The sequence below is a fragment of the Rattus norvegicus genome, chromosome 5, assembly GCF_036323735.1.
Source record: "Rattus norvegicus strain BN/NHsdMcwi chromosome 5, GRCr8, whole genome shotgun sequence".
NCBI lineage: Eukaryota > Metazoa > Chordata > Mammalia > Rodentia > Muridae > Rattus > Rattus norvegicus.
The window spans coordinates 164941516-164957490 of record NC_086023.1 but is presented as its reverse complement, the minus strand read 5'-3'; the positions used below and the strand labels follow the sequence as shown (position 1 = coordinate 164957490).

The following is a 15975-nucleotide window of genomic DNA, read 5'->3' as shown; positions in this document are numbered from 1 at the left end:
TATGATTCTGTGTTAGTCGACCAAAATGTGCCCTATATTGAGAGAATATGGAGAAATTGCTGTTTTCTCTACTTCATAATTACTTTTTAGATATTGTTATTAAATACTATATGCTATAATTTTTAGCATAATGACAGCATTAAAAATTGAAATTCAGGCTGGAGAGGTGGCTCAGTGGTTAAGAGCACTGACTGCTCTTCCAGAGGTCCTGCCTTCAATTCCCAACAACCACATGGTGGCTCACAACCATCTGTAATGGGATCTGATGCCCTCTTCTGGTGTGTCTGAAGACAGCTACAGTGTACTCACATACATAAAATAAATAAGGAAATCTTTTTTAAAAAATTGGAATTCAGAGCCCACTAGACTACTCAGTGGATAAAGGTGTTTACCCTCAAACCTGAGGACCTGAACTTCGTCTCTGGAACCCACATGATGGAAGGAGAGAACTGACTCCTGCGATTGTTCTCTGACCTCCACACATGTGCCGTAGCATGAACAGGCATTCAAACACACAGGTATGCATGCACATGCATACATACATACATTCCATAATTTTTTAAAGTTGTAGGTAATGAACTTTCTGTAACGACAGCTCCCACGTGCAGCCCGTCTGCGTCCCCACGTCTCTTACAGCCGGTGCTCGTGTCCCTGTGTCTTCCATCCCTTCCCTTTCTCAGTTGCATGCATTCATTTGTGGGACTTCCGGCAGGCCCATTGTGCATTTGCTGTACAGTAAACATGGGTGAAACCTTTAGTGACAGGTGAAATGGCCAGGCCCAAGTAGCATCTCCAGCTCTGGAATCAGGAGGGATAGGATTAATTCTTCTTTAGTTGGGATGGGGCTTAAATCTTGTGTGTGTCATCGTCAGAATGAGATACAATGGTAAGTTTGAACTGTAAGAGCTAATTTAATAGTACTTTTAAAAAGAAAGAAAATTATGACTGATTTATTTTTGACTGATAAACTTTTTGAGTTTATATAGACTATTATGTTTCATTTTAGAATTTAAAGGTATCTTTGATTTCTCAAGCCTGACACTTAAGTAATGATTAGAATACTTGACATTTTCTAGATTCAGAAATATCCACTTTATCCCTAATCAATTATAGCCAAGAAGTAAAATGATATTTATGTGGAAGAATGTGAGATAATTTGTGTTGAACAAAACTAAGTTTATATAGTTGGGAAAAAAAAAAGAACAAGTCAGACATGCTTTTTCCTCAGTCACTGATGTTGTCTTGAGAATGGCAGCTGCTCAGTCAGTAAAGCAGCTGCTGCAGATGCATGACGGCCTGGGGAGAGAGCCAGGCATGGCAGCTTCCTAGCCTCAAGGGATGGCATGGTAACCTCTAAGCTCACTGGCTGGCCAGCCCAGCAGAGCTCATGAGAACACTGACCTTCACATGCACAGCACACACAGGGCTAGCCTTCTACTGTTTTCCTTGGTGGTGCTGGGATTGAGGCAAGGGCTCGCCCATGCTAGGCAAACCCTTTGTCACTGGGCTATACGTAAAGCTCCCATTCTGCTTTTTTTAAACTAAAAGGAGAACAGGAACAAATAGATGTCACTGTGGTAAAATATTTTCTGTGCAAGTGTGAGGACTTGGGTTTGGATCCCCCAGCACCCATGTGAAACCAAGCATGGAGGCATGTATTAATCTAGCCTGGGGGAGGAGAGCCAGGTGGATTCTGGGGTCTCATAGCCAAGCCGTTTAGTGCAGCTGGCAAGCTCTAGGTTTAGCAAGTGATCCAGTCTCAAAACACAAGGTGGGGGCTGGGGATTTAGCTCAGTGGTAGAGCGCTTACCTAGGAAGCGCAAGGCCCTGGGTTTGGTCCCCAGCTCCGAAGAAAAGAACCGGAAAAAACAAAAAAAACAAAAAAAACAAAAACAAAAAACAAAAAAAAAAAAACCACAAGGTGGAGGGAGACAGAGGAAGATATCCAACATAGACCTTTGGCTTGCACACATGTGCTACGTGCATATGCCACAAAAATATAGAATCCGTAAGCTTGCCTTGATCTACTCATCCTTGTTAAATTTTCAAGTAGAGTTTAGAAGTGGGTTTAGTACCTGTTTATTTAGCAGAAGTGCAAATCAATAGCAGTGTCTTTAAATTCAAAACCCAATCATTGTCATTATTGCAGATACTGTTTTTCAGTTCCCTCCTAAGAGGACCGTATATACAGATAGTTGTGTCTGGAAATTGAGATATGCTATTCAGTTTTGATGTCTAAGGCTTGTGGTGGCACATGTCTTTAAATCTCAGCAATCAGGAGGCAGAGGCAGGCAGATGTCTGAGCTTGGTCTACAGAGTGAGTTCCATGGTAATCGGGGCTATACTGAGAAACAGTTTTGATGATCACAGGCAAGAAAAATTTGTGTTAAGCACAACTGGTTAGGAGAGCTAGCGAAATGGCCTGTTGCTGCTCTTCCAGAGGTCCATTTCCAGTGGCTCACAATCACCTTTACCTCCAGTTCTGGGGATCCAACACCCTCTTTGACCGCCCTGAGCACTAGGCGTGCATATAGTACACTGACAGGCATGCAGGCAAAATACCTAAACCCGTAGAATTAATGTACAAAAATAATAAACGATAAGAGAACTGTTGGTTTTGGGCTGACAAGATTGTTGGTTTTTGTTGTTGTTGTTGTTGTTGTTGTTGTTGTTTGGGCACAATCTAATACTAAGCCCAGATTGTCCTAGAACTTGTGGCAATCCTCCAGTCTCAGGCTCACCTGTGCTGAGGCTAAAGGTGTAAGGGCCCATGCCTTGCTTCTGAAATACTCTGTTCTGCTAGAGTTGTCAAGTGCTAGCCTAGCATGTACAAGGCTCAAGCATCCTCTCCAAGAAAGCAGGTTTAAAATGTGCTGTCACTCTGGGAACTCGTAATTATAGTTAATGAAAGGCTGTTTGCCCAGCTTAAGTTTTGTTCCAGTAACTTCTTAAAATCTTAGAGGGTGGTATTATTGACTTCATCGTGTTTAAAAAAAAATAAAAAAATAAGCTGTGAATTTTTTTTAATGCCTTTTTGTTCTCACAGTAACAAACCTTAATATAAATGGCAAACCCAGTGTCTGCTTCTAGAGAGACCAGTTTCAAAGTCATCCCATTCCAGTAGGAAAGGGATCTGCCTGATAAGAACCTTACCTGTTCTGCAAATAGGAGTTCTTACACTTAACATCATCTGCCTCTCTCTCGACTTTCCATCTAACTTTTCTAGGGTTGCTCATTTTAGCAAAGCTAAACAAAGCTTGGCATCTGCAGCCTTACTAACCTTTGTTAATCTGCCTGCTGGCCACATCTCTGTGTGCATCCGTGCTCACTCTTGGGAAGGAGATTCTGGACGGAGCAGCAGCAATAACCAAGGCAAATGTGGGAGAGCGGCTGCATGGGCTGTGAGCATGCGTGGGATCTAGGGATGGCGTGTTTTCGTGGCGTGGTGGAGGTGCGTTCTCACACTGGGTTACTAAGTTCTTCTGACCTCAGTGAGAGACTGTTCAGCCCTCCGAGAGATGTGCTTCATTTGTCCTGGAAAGTGGGATTTGGATTAGGAGTCCAAGTAAGTCTTTATTAACAGTCTCCACATATGCATAGGCCCTAAGAGAGTTCCTGATCTAGATTTTGTTTTGGTTTTTGGGGTTTTTAAATTTGTTTTTAGATTTTTGTTTTGTTTTTAAATTTGTTTAAAGCATTTTGCTTGCTTTTTCTTCAGTTTGATTTTCCTTTTTACATTTTAATTTTGGTTATTTGGGGGCCATTTTTTTATTTTGTTTTTCCAAAGGACGCGGATTCTGATAGCGGGGACGATTCTGACAAGAGATCCTGTGAAGAGAGCTGGAAACTGATTACTTCTCTGAGAGAAAAGCTACCTCCCAGCAAGTTACAAACCATTGTTAAAAAGTGTGGGCTCCCCAGCAGCGGAAAGAAACGAGAACCAATTAAAATGTATCAGATCCCACAAAGAAGGCGCCTGAGTAAAGATTCCAAGTGGGTCACCATCTCAGATCTTAAGATCCAGGCTGTTAAAGAGATTTGCTATGAGGTTGCCCTCAATGACTTTAGGCACAGTCGGCAGGAGATCGAAGCCTTGGCCATCGTTAAGATGAAGGAACTCTGTGCCATGTATGGGAAGAAAGACCCCAATGAGCGGGACTCCTGGAGGGCTGTGGCCAGGGACGTGTGGGACACTGTTGGGGTGGGGGATGAGAAGATTGAAGATATGATGGTCACTGGGAAAGCTGGGACAGATGTAGATGACCTCAAGGTCCACATAGACAAGCTGGAAGATATTTTGCAAGAAGTCAAAAAGCAAAATAATATGAAAGATGAAGAGATCAAAGTCTTAAGGAATAAAATGCTCAAAATGGAGAAAGTGTTGCCATTGATTGGATCACAGGAACAGAAGAGCCAAGGAAACCAAAAGACAGAAGAGCCCCTGGTTGCTAGTGCTAACAGCATCCCTGATACTGGTATCCGTAAAGGAGACAGCAGAGAACTTGCCAAAGAAGAACGTGTTTCCCAGCTGATGAACGGGGATCCGGCTTTTAGACGTGGACGTCTGCGTTGGATGAGACAAGAACAGATTCGGTTTAAGAACCTGCAACAGCAAGAGATAACAAAACAGCTTCGTCGGCAGAATGTACCCCACAGGTTCATCCCCCCTGAGAACCGGAAGCCCCGCTTTCCCTTCAAGAGCAATGCTAAGCACAGAAACTCTTGGAGTCCTGGGACACATATTATCATAACAGAAGATGAGGTAATTGAGCTAAGAGTTCCAAAAGATGAAGAAGGAAGGAGAGGAAATAAGGAAGAAAAGGTGGGGAGAGCAGCTTCTGAAGACCCCCAGTCAGCCTGCGGCTCCCAGGGCACGCGAAGTCAGGGTCACATCCAAGTCAGCAAACAGCACATTATCAGTCAACAAGCACCACCTCCGCTACGCTGGAGAAGCAATTCCCTCAATAATGGCCAACCGAAAAACATGCGTTGCCAGGCAGCTGCCTCCTCAGAGTCACTAAACTCCCACAGCAGTCACCCCAACGCTGATGTACAAACTTTCCAGGCCAAGCGTCACATTCACCAACACCGTCAGTCTTACTGTAATTATAACACTGGAGATCAGGTAGAGGGCAGTACAGCCAACTGCTGTCAAAAGCAGACTGACAAGCCCAGCCACTGTAGCCAATTTGAGACACCTCCAAGGATGAGGAGACAGTTCTCAGCACCCAATCTCAAAGCGGGTCGAGAAACCACAGTCTAAGTCGATTACTGGACAAACTTGAAGTAGTAGCAAAGGAAACAGGCAGTGTTAATGTTAGCTCATGGATTGAGTTGGTGCCTACTATATGCATATGATTTTAACGTGTGTTCCTACAGTTACTAACTGGTCTGCATTGTTAAAATGTAAAACACTGGTAAATGTTTCAATGCCTCCCTTTTGACTGTGTATTATCAGTGGGCAGGTTCTAGAATTGGGTGTAAAACAGCCAAGGCCCCGTAGTTTTCTGATAGTTTCCTCTATGGTGCCTACATTATTAATGTACTTACACGGGCTTCTCTTGTTTTGGTGTAAGATTTTTCTTTTTAAATAGTGCTTTGATATCCCAAAAGACCTGCCTCTTGTTTTATGGAAATGCTCAAAAGAAGAGTTGGATATCTAGAAGAAGTGCCTCTTACTCCCCATCCACATCAGGGATTGGCTGAAAACCAGCACGCGGCTGTGTGGACACAGCTTCAGGCTTCACCTTGGTGTCTGTTCTTTTCCGTAAATACTGTTGGCATTTTGACAAGCTCAAATCCAAGGTCTTCAGACATGTTTTGTCCTGACAGCCTTGCACCTTGCACATCATCATCTTAGTCTATATTTTTAAGTATATTTCGGTAATTTACTGTATCAGAACATACAAAATTTGTCATATCTCTAAAATCTTGAAGTTGACACTGTCTCAGTTTCTATTTGGTTTGTATTTGAAGTTTACTGACTTCTCACACATAGCATGAACTATATTTGCTCAAATTAGGCCAACAGAACCACCAACAAGAGTGTGTGCTTTGAGCAATGTGTGTAGGCTTCTAAGAAGATTGTTTGGTGCGCGAAGGAAGAGATGGGGCATGGTAAGAAGGCAGCTGATGGACACCTCTTCAGTGCCTTTCTCCAGTAGCTGATAAGATCATAAAAATGAACCTGGCTGGAGGCTGAAGCCCTGTATATAGTAAACTGTTCCTTGGTCAACAGCTGGAAGGCTCACTGATTCTCTGGCGAGGAAGGCTAAGTCCTGACGAACAGTCGCTCACTGCTCTGGCAATACCTCACTTCACTATGCTGGGCCTGCAGTTTGCCTTGATAGAGAATCCGCTTTGAATAAAAAAAGGAAAAAGAAAAAAAAAAGGAAAGAGAAAAAATAAAGAGAAAGAAAAGGCAGATTTTAATTGAAGAAAAGAATGGCTTTCTATATGCTTCTTCATCTCTCGTACTTTTCAGAAGCTTTTCTAGGAGTCCGTATGGAGAGCTACAGCTTGCCCGAATTCACAGTGCTGAAGATTCTAGGTGACACCAAGTCATGTGCCGAACATCGGCATTTCAGTTGTGCGAAACTTGCAGCCAGGACAGCACCGCACTGAAGGAGGTCTTCATGCCTGCGGTTATGTGCTTTTCCTTTCTGCTTTTTGTGTGGGTACTATTTTATTAGAGCACATTAATTTTCATTGTAGTGGACTCTCTCTCTCTCTCTCTCTCTCTCTCTCTCTCTCTCTCTCTCTCTCTCTCTCATATGCTGTCTTAATGCACAGGAAGTTGCTTCCAAGATTTTTTTTTTCCATAAAATCCTTGGGGGAGCTATGTTTCCTTCATAGCTGGACAGTTCTCGTCTTCAGTGACGGTTTATATGGCAGAGTCAGCGTGGGCGAATGATGCCTGCCGTGTGCTGGCTTCGTTGAGATGACAATCTCTGTGCCATTTGGTTTGAATGGACTCTTGATAAGCTACTTCAAGTCAGTCACTTCAGTGCATCTGTGTAAATCTACGACTGACTTTCTTCTTCACACATAATTATACTATCTGGGTTTTTGTTAAAAATTCATTTTCTTAAATTAAAAGTGTTAATTGCTTAGATTCTAACTTGAAAGAAGATACTTCAGATCCTGCCAGCCTCACTTGTTACAGATATGCCTCCCTTTCCTACTAAACACTAGGAGCATGGTAACTCCCTTCCACTGACGTCACAGTGGAAAGCTCTGTGCTGTTTTCATGTACACATGTGGGCGGTGTTTTGCCCACAGGGATAGCCCAAAGAGTTACCTCTGTTCTTCTGCTAATCTAAGTGCCCTGTATTACTGAATTGACCAGACAGCTAGCTATAGAAATCTTAATTTTCTAGATAACCAGGAAAGACATGAACCCAGGATTCACTGCCAGCAGTGTTCTTTCATGCATTTGAGAGCACTTACCTTAGAAATTGTGTGTACAGAATTGTTTGATTGTCTCACTGCACAAGTGTAAAACACCAGCACGCTTTTGTGGGCTCCTATTCCTCTATTAAGACAGAGTCTCCTTGATTCGCCCACACTGGCCGCAAACCTGTAATCCTCTTGCGTCAGCTTCCATGATTGCTGGAGTTGGAGGTGTGTGTCAGCAGGCTCAGCTTGTGTTTGTTTGTTTGTTGTTTTTTAATTTTTGTTTTGATATTGTGGTATCTCTCCCTCAGCTTAAATTAAACCAGACCAAAGAGAACTTGTTTTCATTAAAGCATTATTTTATTATGAAAATATTCCTAGGTGTTATCACTGTGAAATGAAGAAAAGTATTCATGCTTGGGAAATTATGAGTGATCTGGCATTACCAGGACTGCAGTAGAGTCCTACTTTATTGGATAAGGTTTTCCGACCCGATTGTAAGTCTATAGACAGTTGCAAAATCTGATTAATAAATTTAAACCAAAGGGCTTTTCCTTTACTCTTGCTTCTGATCCTTCTAGTATAGCAAATTGTTTCTCCTTTCATAGGCAGTAGAACAAACAGGAAGTGCCTGTTACGTTGAGATGACTTGAACTGACCTTTTGTGCTGTAGCTGTTAGATACTAAAAACAAAACACTGAGTCTGTTACAGCAACGCCTGACTTTTTAAATGCTATCAGATCATAGCACTTACATGGGTGTCCTGTGATCATTGCTGTAGCTGGTGCCTTCCTGGTCCTTTATTGACTTGCCTTAATGATTTTCACAGAAGCCTGAGAGCGGAAGCTTCTTGTGGCCTACTGCAGTGTGATGAAGGAGTCTTGGGTTCCGTGTAAAGCAAGCTTGTGTTCTGTATCATTAGAGACAAATTCATTACCGTCTTCATACCTGTCCAGCTGATGTCATTCTACTCTGCTCTAGGGACACTCAGTGTGACCCACTTTAGGTAGTGAAATGTATCATTTTTCCTATTACTGTAAAAAGAAGTTGTGAACCTTCTTGTTGATGAACTCTGGTTTTCCTCTCAATTTCTTAAAACATTGCTTGAAGATTGTCTGAGTGTAAGACTGCCTTCTCAGAAAGGGAGAGTTAGTTTGTAATATTAAAAAAAAAATAAAGTCTTCATGAAATAAAACTTGGAATGGTCTTTTAAGTGTGATTTATCTCTGGAGGAGGGAAAGTGAAACAGCTTAATACTAATTTCTTAGTCTCTCCTGCTTTTTCATCTGAAGATAGTTGTGTGCCAAGTGTCCTTTTTGTATTTTGTATGGACTTTGAAGCTTTTGCATTTAATGCCCTTTTCTATTTTATGAAATTCGGGGCCCTAGGATGTAGGGAAATGGGGTACTGCACTTAACCTACCACAGAGGGCCTGGGCTTTGTCTCTAGTGGCACAAAATGACAAGAAAATGCTTTAACTTATACTTTATGCTGTTTAATATATAAGTAAGAGTAATATTTTTAATTTTATTTTAATTAAACTTTTCAATTTTTTTATATCATAGTCAAGATTTGAAATTATTTTAGGTGACATACTTTTTCTCTCTACTTTAGCCTCAGTTTTTCTCCACTCAGATTATTGTTAGTCTGCTAAAGACGAAACAGGACAAAACAGAATGTTGATTTTGTTTTTTTAATGGATCAGTGGTCTCACTAACAATTTGGGCCTAGCTAAGAGTTGGAGAGATGGCTCAACTGTTAAGAGCACTGACTGTTCTTCCAGAGGACCTAGGTTCAATTCCCAGCACCCACATGGCAGCTCACAACTGCCTGTAATTTAGGTTCCAGTGGTTCCTACTCCCTCAGACAGACAGACATGCAGGCCAAACACCAATGCAAATAAAAATAAATTACTTAAAAAATTTTAGAGCTAGCATAGTTTTTCAAGTTGGAGCATTGTGCATTGCAAATGAGAATTCAACACGTGCACCTCGTGTGCGTGAGCTTTTAATACACTGTGCTTTTTGAGGGAGGCATCTGGACCCCATCTCACACCCTTCCCCTCCAGGCACTTTGTATTTCTCTGCTCTGGGAGAAACCAGTGCAGGTTTCTAAGGTCGGTAGTGTCTGTCCTAGGACACAGAGGCAGTTCCAGTGCAGTATGATACATGCAGCAATGGCTTTGCGGGCGGGCAGAGCCGTATCCGGAGAGACAGTGGAAGAAGTCTGTGGAGGAAGCAAGCCCTGAGCAAGCCCCACACACAACTGAGAATTTCCCAAGAACAAGGGAACGAAGGATCAGGGTGTGAGAAACTACCAACCCAGTGTCTACAGGGAGATTCCTTTTTTGGATCCACCTTGCCGAAAGCTCACTGTGGTCACAGTACAGAGGGTAGATTGTAGGCAGGCAAGTGCACCGCCATGCGCACCAGTCGAAAAGTTGGTGAGAAAGCGTGCTTCTCCGAGCAGCGCCAAGCAAGACGGAGATGTGAGCTATTTTGATCTTAGAAACAATGCCCATGTCTGAGCATGATGACTTACTCCTATCATCTCAGCACTGAGGAAACTGGCAGGGAGATCTCATGGGCCAGCCTTGGCTACATGAGATCCTGCATCTTCAAGTGGGGGTGGGGTGGTGGCAAGATAGTTTAGTGGTTAAGAGCCCTTGTTCTTACAGAGTAACTGGATTCAAATCCCACACCCACACGGTTGCTCACAACTACCTGTAACCCCAGTTCCAGGGACCCAGCAGACACACACTACCCATACGTGCCTACAGGCAAAACATAACTGCGTAAAATAAATCTAAAAAAATTAAACTGTTGCTTAGAAAAATTGTTGGACCCTTGGGGAGCAGACGTCGATCTGAGATTGTCTCCCTGGTGATGAGGACACATTTAAATGTTGACAAGAAGCGAGGTGTCCCTTGGGGTATAGGTGGCTATCTCTCCCTTCCTGTGATTGCTTGCTGAGTACACCTTGTCATTTGTTAAAAGCTGCCTGTCCAGGAAACTAAGGAAGGTGCCTTTGCTTCTGTGCATGACTCGTGCCACTCACCGTCCGTGCAGTAACCAGAGCCATCTTTTTAAAATCTGAGTCATATCTTGTCAGCGGCCTCATGGGCTTCCTTCGCACTTTGAAACCTGAATTGTGGCATTGTTTACAAGGCTTTACATGGCGTGGCTAGTTGCCCACCCCTGATTTCATGTCTTAATATCACAGGGCAGATACCGCTGGCCTTGTGTTCCTCCTAAGTTACACTTCCTCACTACTAGCTTGTTTCCTGTCATACTTATCTCCTCCACAGCTCTGCTCCTGTGCCATTCTTTCTACTGCAGCCCACCCTAGATCAGCTCACACTTATTTTTTCTTATACTTATTTTTTTTAAACCAGGCATGGTGCACATGCCTTTAATCACAGTACTTGGGAGGCAGAAGCAGATAGCTCTAAGTTCAAGGCTAGCCTAGTCTATATAGTGAGTTCCAGGACAGCTAGAACTACACAGTGAGACCGTGTCTCAAAATAAAGAAATTTATTGAGATAGTGTCTCAGGTATCCCATTCGGTCTTTGAACTTTCTGTGTAGCTGAAGGTGACTTTGAACTTGTGTTCCTTCTGCCTCCACCTCCCCGGTGCTAGAATTACAGGTTTGTACCTAGTCTACGCAGTGCTGGGCTTTGTGCATTCTAGACAAGCACTCTATAGACACACGCACTATTTTAATGATTACAACCTCTGCTTATCTTGTCTGTCCACTTGCTTGGTTCTTCCACGAAACTGTAGCAAGTCGGACTCAGAGCAGTCACTCTCGGGTGTAATGTGTCACAGAATCCTCGAAGGCTTGTGAGAACATAGTCTGCTGAGTCCATCCCAGAATAAATGACTGACAAGGTCTGGCATGAGACTCGATGGTTTGCACCCAAAGTACCTAGGTGATGTCTGACTCTTAGGCAAAACTTTTGAGGTAGAACTGGGGTTAGAAAGCATTTGTCTGAGAAGCAGATGGTAACCAAGTCTTAAATTGGTGTTGGGATGGAACCCGATGGAGCTTGGTGTGCATGCTAGACAAGTATGCAACCACTAAATATCCTGCTGGTCCTTAGTAATACTTGAAGCTTTGCTGACCGTGTAGTTAGATCCAGACATCTATGGTCTGGATCTACCCGCAGGCCATGGTGTGCTGGTCCCTGACTTAAAAGACAGGCATTTTTGAGTTTGTTTCCATCTGGAGGAGTGAAATGTACCAGATGCTTGCATGGTAATTGACAGTATGGTCCCTGTACTTAGGAAATTCAAAATTATGGAGAGGCTACCACTGGGCAGATAACCACACTAGTACTTATCAATACTGTGTGACAGGCCAAGAGAGAAAAATACAGGGTGCTGTAAAGTCCTCTAACAGGTGCTTCAAGGAACGAGAGCACCTCGCCCGTCTCTTGGCTGCTTCGGGTTTCTCTTTAGTATCCTTCACTGGTTCTTTTCCCCCTGGCAGTCCGTCATCTGTCTTCTGCTTTGCTCTATGTTCTTCAGAACGCTTCTCTACCAAAATGTAGTATGTGCCGTCTGTACTGTCTATCATCGGTCCCCCACCGAAGCGACCTTTCCCTTACTAACCCATATCCGTGGCGGCAGGTCATTAGGAGGAGTACAGGGTTTATATGTCTGCCCAGAGGTTAGAGACATGACTTACACTGCTACTATCACAGAGAACTGAAGTTGGATTTCTAGCACCTGTGTGAGACAGCTCACAGTCACATGTAACTCTCCCCAGTGCCAACCTTCTGGCCTCCATGCCCTCATCCACGCATACACACACACACACACACACACACACACACACTTTATGACATACTAATACCCTTGGAAGCTCATGAGCAGTCAGGTTTGGGAAGGGCTTCAGCCTTTTTTTTAAAGGTGTTATCTAAACTATCAAATTCTGGTCAAAATTCAGTTGGAGGTTGATTTTTTTTTTCAGCCATCCCAAGGGTGATGAGAGATCGTTTACTCCCACTGAAGCTTGGCCAGTGCCTATAGAGAAAGCCACCCTCACACCTTTGCGACTTTGGGGGATGGAGGGGGTGGATGGTAGTTTGACCAACTTATAGGCTTATTCTTGAAGAAACCCCCAAGATAAAAGGTGTTTGTTGTTGTTTTTAAGCATTTTAAGATTTATTTATTTTATGTGTGAACACCTACGTGCCAGAAGAGGACATCGGATCCCATTACAGATGGTTGTGAGCCACCATGTGGTTGCTGGGAATTGAAGGCAGGACCTCTGGAAGAACAGTTGGTGCTCTTAACCACTGAGCCATCTCTCCAGCTCCATAAAAGATTTTTGTACATGGAGAGTTTTAGATGAAACTTCTCTTTTTGGGGGAAGAATCCCATATTGTAAACAGGTTTTAAGGGGAAAATACCAAAGGACTACAGAACTCACATTTCAAGACTACAGAAGAGCTGAAAAAGTAATACAATAAGTTTTTTTTTTAAGATTTATTTATTCGTTTTTTTTTTTTTTCTTTTTCTTTTTTTTTTTTTTCGGAGCTGGGGACCGAACCCAGGGCCTTGCTAGGGCCTTTATTTATTCGTTTTTTAATGTGTGTGTATGTGACATGTCTTTATGAGTTTACATGCCCCGCAGTGCCTGCGAAGTCCAGAAGGCATTGACTCCCCTGGTTCTGTCTGGAGTGAGAGGTGGTTGTGACCTCATGTGGGTGCTGGGAACTGAACCCAGGTCCTCTGGCCGAGAGCAAGAGCCCTTCACCCCTGAATCCTCTCACCAGCCTCCTGGTTACTTTATTTACTTTTTCTGATTACTTTGAAAATTGGAGACACCATGATAGTTGGCTCCTAAATGTTTCTATGTATATATCTCCTAAAATCAAAGGGTTTTTTTTTTTTTTATTAATAGATCATGCTAGTTCTACATCAGGATGTATTATACGGCCATTTAAAAAAATCTCTTATTTATCTCAAAAATACAAATTTTAGAAGACTGTGTCTTCTAATGAGACTCAGTCAGCATTTATGCACTGAATTGGTTATGAGCTGTCAGAAGTCTTTTATTATGGGCTGGCAAAATGGATCCACAGGCGATCCTGTCACCGGCTGCCACGCCTGCTGACTGAGTCCCATCACAGGAACCCACATGGTTGAAGGAGAGGACCGAATCCTAAAACTTGTCATTTGGCTTCCACCTCACTTCAGCACACGTGTGCCCGCAACACTCGCTATAACAAACAAACAGATGAATACATAAATAGCATTTTAAAATTAGAAAGTGGAGAAAGCAGTAAGGAAGGCCCCCACCAACAGCCTGCAGCTTCCACATGCACGGTCACACCTGCGTGCACGAAAAGAAAAAGGTATGTGCATGTATGCACACAGCAAGGACCATTTCATTAATATGATTTTATTTAAGAGGACTTTCACATGCCTTTTAGAAGGTTTATCTGTTGGTTGTTCTCCAGCTGTTTGGTATGAAGATCTATACTAATTTTTTTTTAAATCTCTCTTTTTTTTAAGATTTATTTATTTATTGTATATAAGTACACTGTGTCTGTCTTCAGACACACCAGAAGAGGGCATCGGATCTCTTTACAGATGGTTGTGAGCCACCATGTGGTTGCTGGGAATTGAACTCAGGACCTCTGGAAGAGCAGTCAGTGCTCTTAACCATTGAGCCGTCTCTCCAGCCCCCTAAAATTTTTAAAGAAGAAAAAAACTATTGTTTAGGAAAGACTTAATTTTCTGGAATTGTTAGACTATTATTAGAAACAATACTTATCTCCCCTAACTTAATAATAATAATAATAATAATAATAATAATAATAATAATAATAATAATGACAACAACAGTCTTAAACTTTAAAAAGAAGCAAGAATGTTTTCCCCATCGCCCAAAAAACATTTCAGGTGATGCCACTTATACAGGAAATACAGGATCGTGACTCAGCAGTAAGAGCGTCCTCTGCTCTTGCAGAGGACCGGAGTTCAGTTCTCAGCACCCACAGCAGGTGGATCCTCACAACTTCCTGTAACTCTGGCCCCCTCGGATCCAGCCCCCTGTTGTCTTCAGGCTTCTGCATTCACACATGCACAGACACACACACACACACACACACACACACACACACACACACACACACACACACTTTTAAAAATTATAATAAATCCTTTAAAAAAAATACATGGATCGATCGGAGACATAGAATGTGATTTGTAAGCCCAGTGGTGATGGCATACATCTTTAATCCCAGCACTTGATGAATCTCTGAGTTCAAGGCCAGCCTGCTCTACAGATAGTTCCATGACAGCCAGGGCTACACAGAGGAAGCCTGTTTCAAAAAAAAAAAAAATTGTATTATACTTATTTTAATTCACATACTAGTATATTTAAAATAAAATTTCTCTGAAGTAACAACCATTTCAGTTCAGTGGTGCTGTAGGCTTTTAATTTTTCAACCATAAGGAACTTCAACATCTGTAGTCTTAGTTACTTCCCTTTTGAGTAGTTAGAAGGCTGGGGATGTAGGAGGTTCCAGTGACTTTAGTCTTGCCCAGTGTCTTCTTTCCCTGGAATCACTGATGTGTAAGCTCCCACACTCCCCGTTTCCCTGTGTTGGCCCTTTGCTGAGCGTATCAGCGATCCTGTCATTTCTCCCTTCCTTCTCTCTTCCTCTCCTCTACATGTTCTCTCCTTTCTTTTCATCCAGGACTATGAGAGTAAATTGCAGGCCTTGCAGAAGCAGGTTGAGACTCGATCTCTGGCTGCAGAGACAACGGAAGAGGAAGAGGAGGAGGAGGAAGGTGAGAGCTAGAGCCTGTCTTCTGGATCACGCCAGTCCTTACAAAGCTGGGCTCTTCAGATCTGCCCTGCTGTTTACTCACCTTGTACTGAGCCTGCTGAAAAATGGTTTAAAAGATGCCCATTGCTGCCACGCTAGGGTATTGGGGGAGGGGAGATCGTTAGTGTAGATAGAATTTGTAAGGTTTCCAAGGACCCTCTTCATAAAATATTTGGGGAACTTCACGTAGACCATCTTTCCTCACTGCACGTTAGGACTTCATGGGTCAGTCTCATGTGAGTGCAGGGCTTAATCATTGCTTACCCGGTTTGCTCAGCTTTCTGGTTCCCATCTCAGATTCCCTGCTCAGGGTTTTGGATCGTGTTGGTGTCCACAAGGCCATTGTGGGCAGATTTGTTTGATTGTGACAGTCTGGCCAGGTAGCCATGTAGCACTGTCTGGCCTGACACTGTTGTAGATGGGCCTTGAACTAAAGTTACTCTTGCTGACACAGTGTCCCAAATCCCGGGACAGAAGGCATGGACTGCCATGGCTGCCTCATTTATTGCTAGTTCTGTTGTTTAGTCATGCTTACCTGTCTTTATTTACCAGAGCATCTTAGCTGAATGGGAGCTGTTTCTGTTGGTTATTGTCACGTTATGAAAGTGTACAATATAGTAAAGACCAGGAACTTTGAAAATTATACCTACACATGGGAATTCTATTAAGAAGGAAATAAAAGGAAAATGGGGTTGGTGAGATGGCTCATCAGGTAAACGGTGTTTGTTGCCAA

At 42.9% G+C, this 15975-nt stretch overlaps 1 protein-coding gene and 1 long non-coding RNA gene across 29 annotated transcripts in view; one reads left to right on the top strand and one right to left on the bottom strand.

Moving 5' to 3' along the window:
• The window catches only part of Kif1b (kinesin family member 1B), a 135071-nt gene that overhangs the window by 68358 nt on the left and 50738 nt on the right, over positions 1–15975 (top strand). For 23 of the 28 annotated variants that reach the window (XM_039109181.2, XM_039109177.2, XM_039109175.2 and 20 more), the window contains 1 exon segment: positions 15111–15204. In XM_039109181.2, coding sequence (XP_038965109.1) covers positions 15111–15204 — 94 coding nt within the window. 28 annotated transcript variants of the gene reach the window in all.
• On the bottom strand, positions 6719–15116 carry LOC134487037 (uncharacterized). The gene is made up of 2 exons (XR_010066741.1): positions 14641–15116; positions 6719–14094 (listed from the first exon to the last, which is right to left on the bottom strand). It is a non-coding gene; the product is annotated as an uncharacterized LOC134487037 (long non-coding RNA).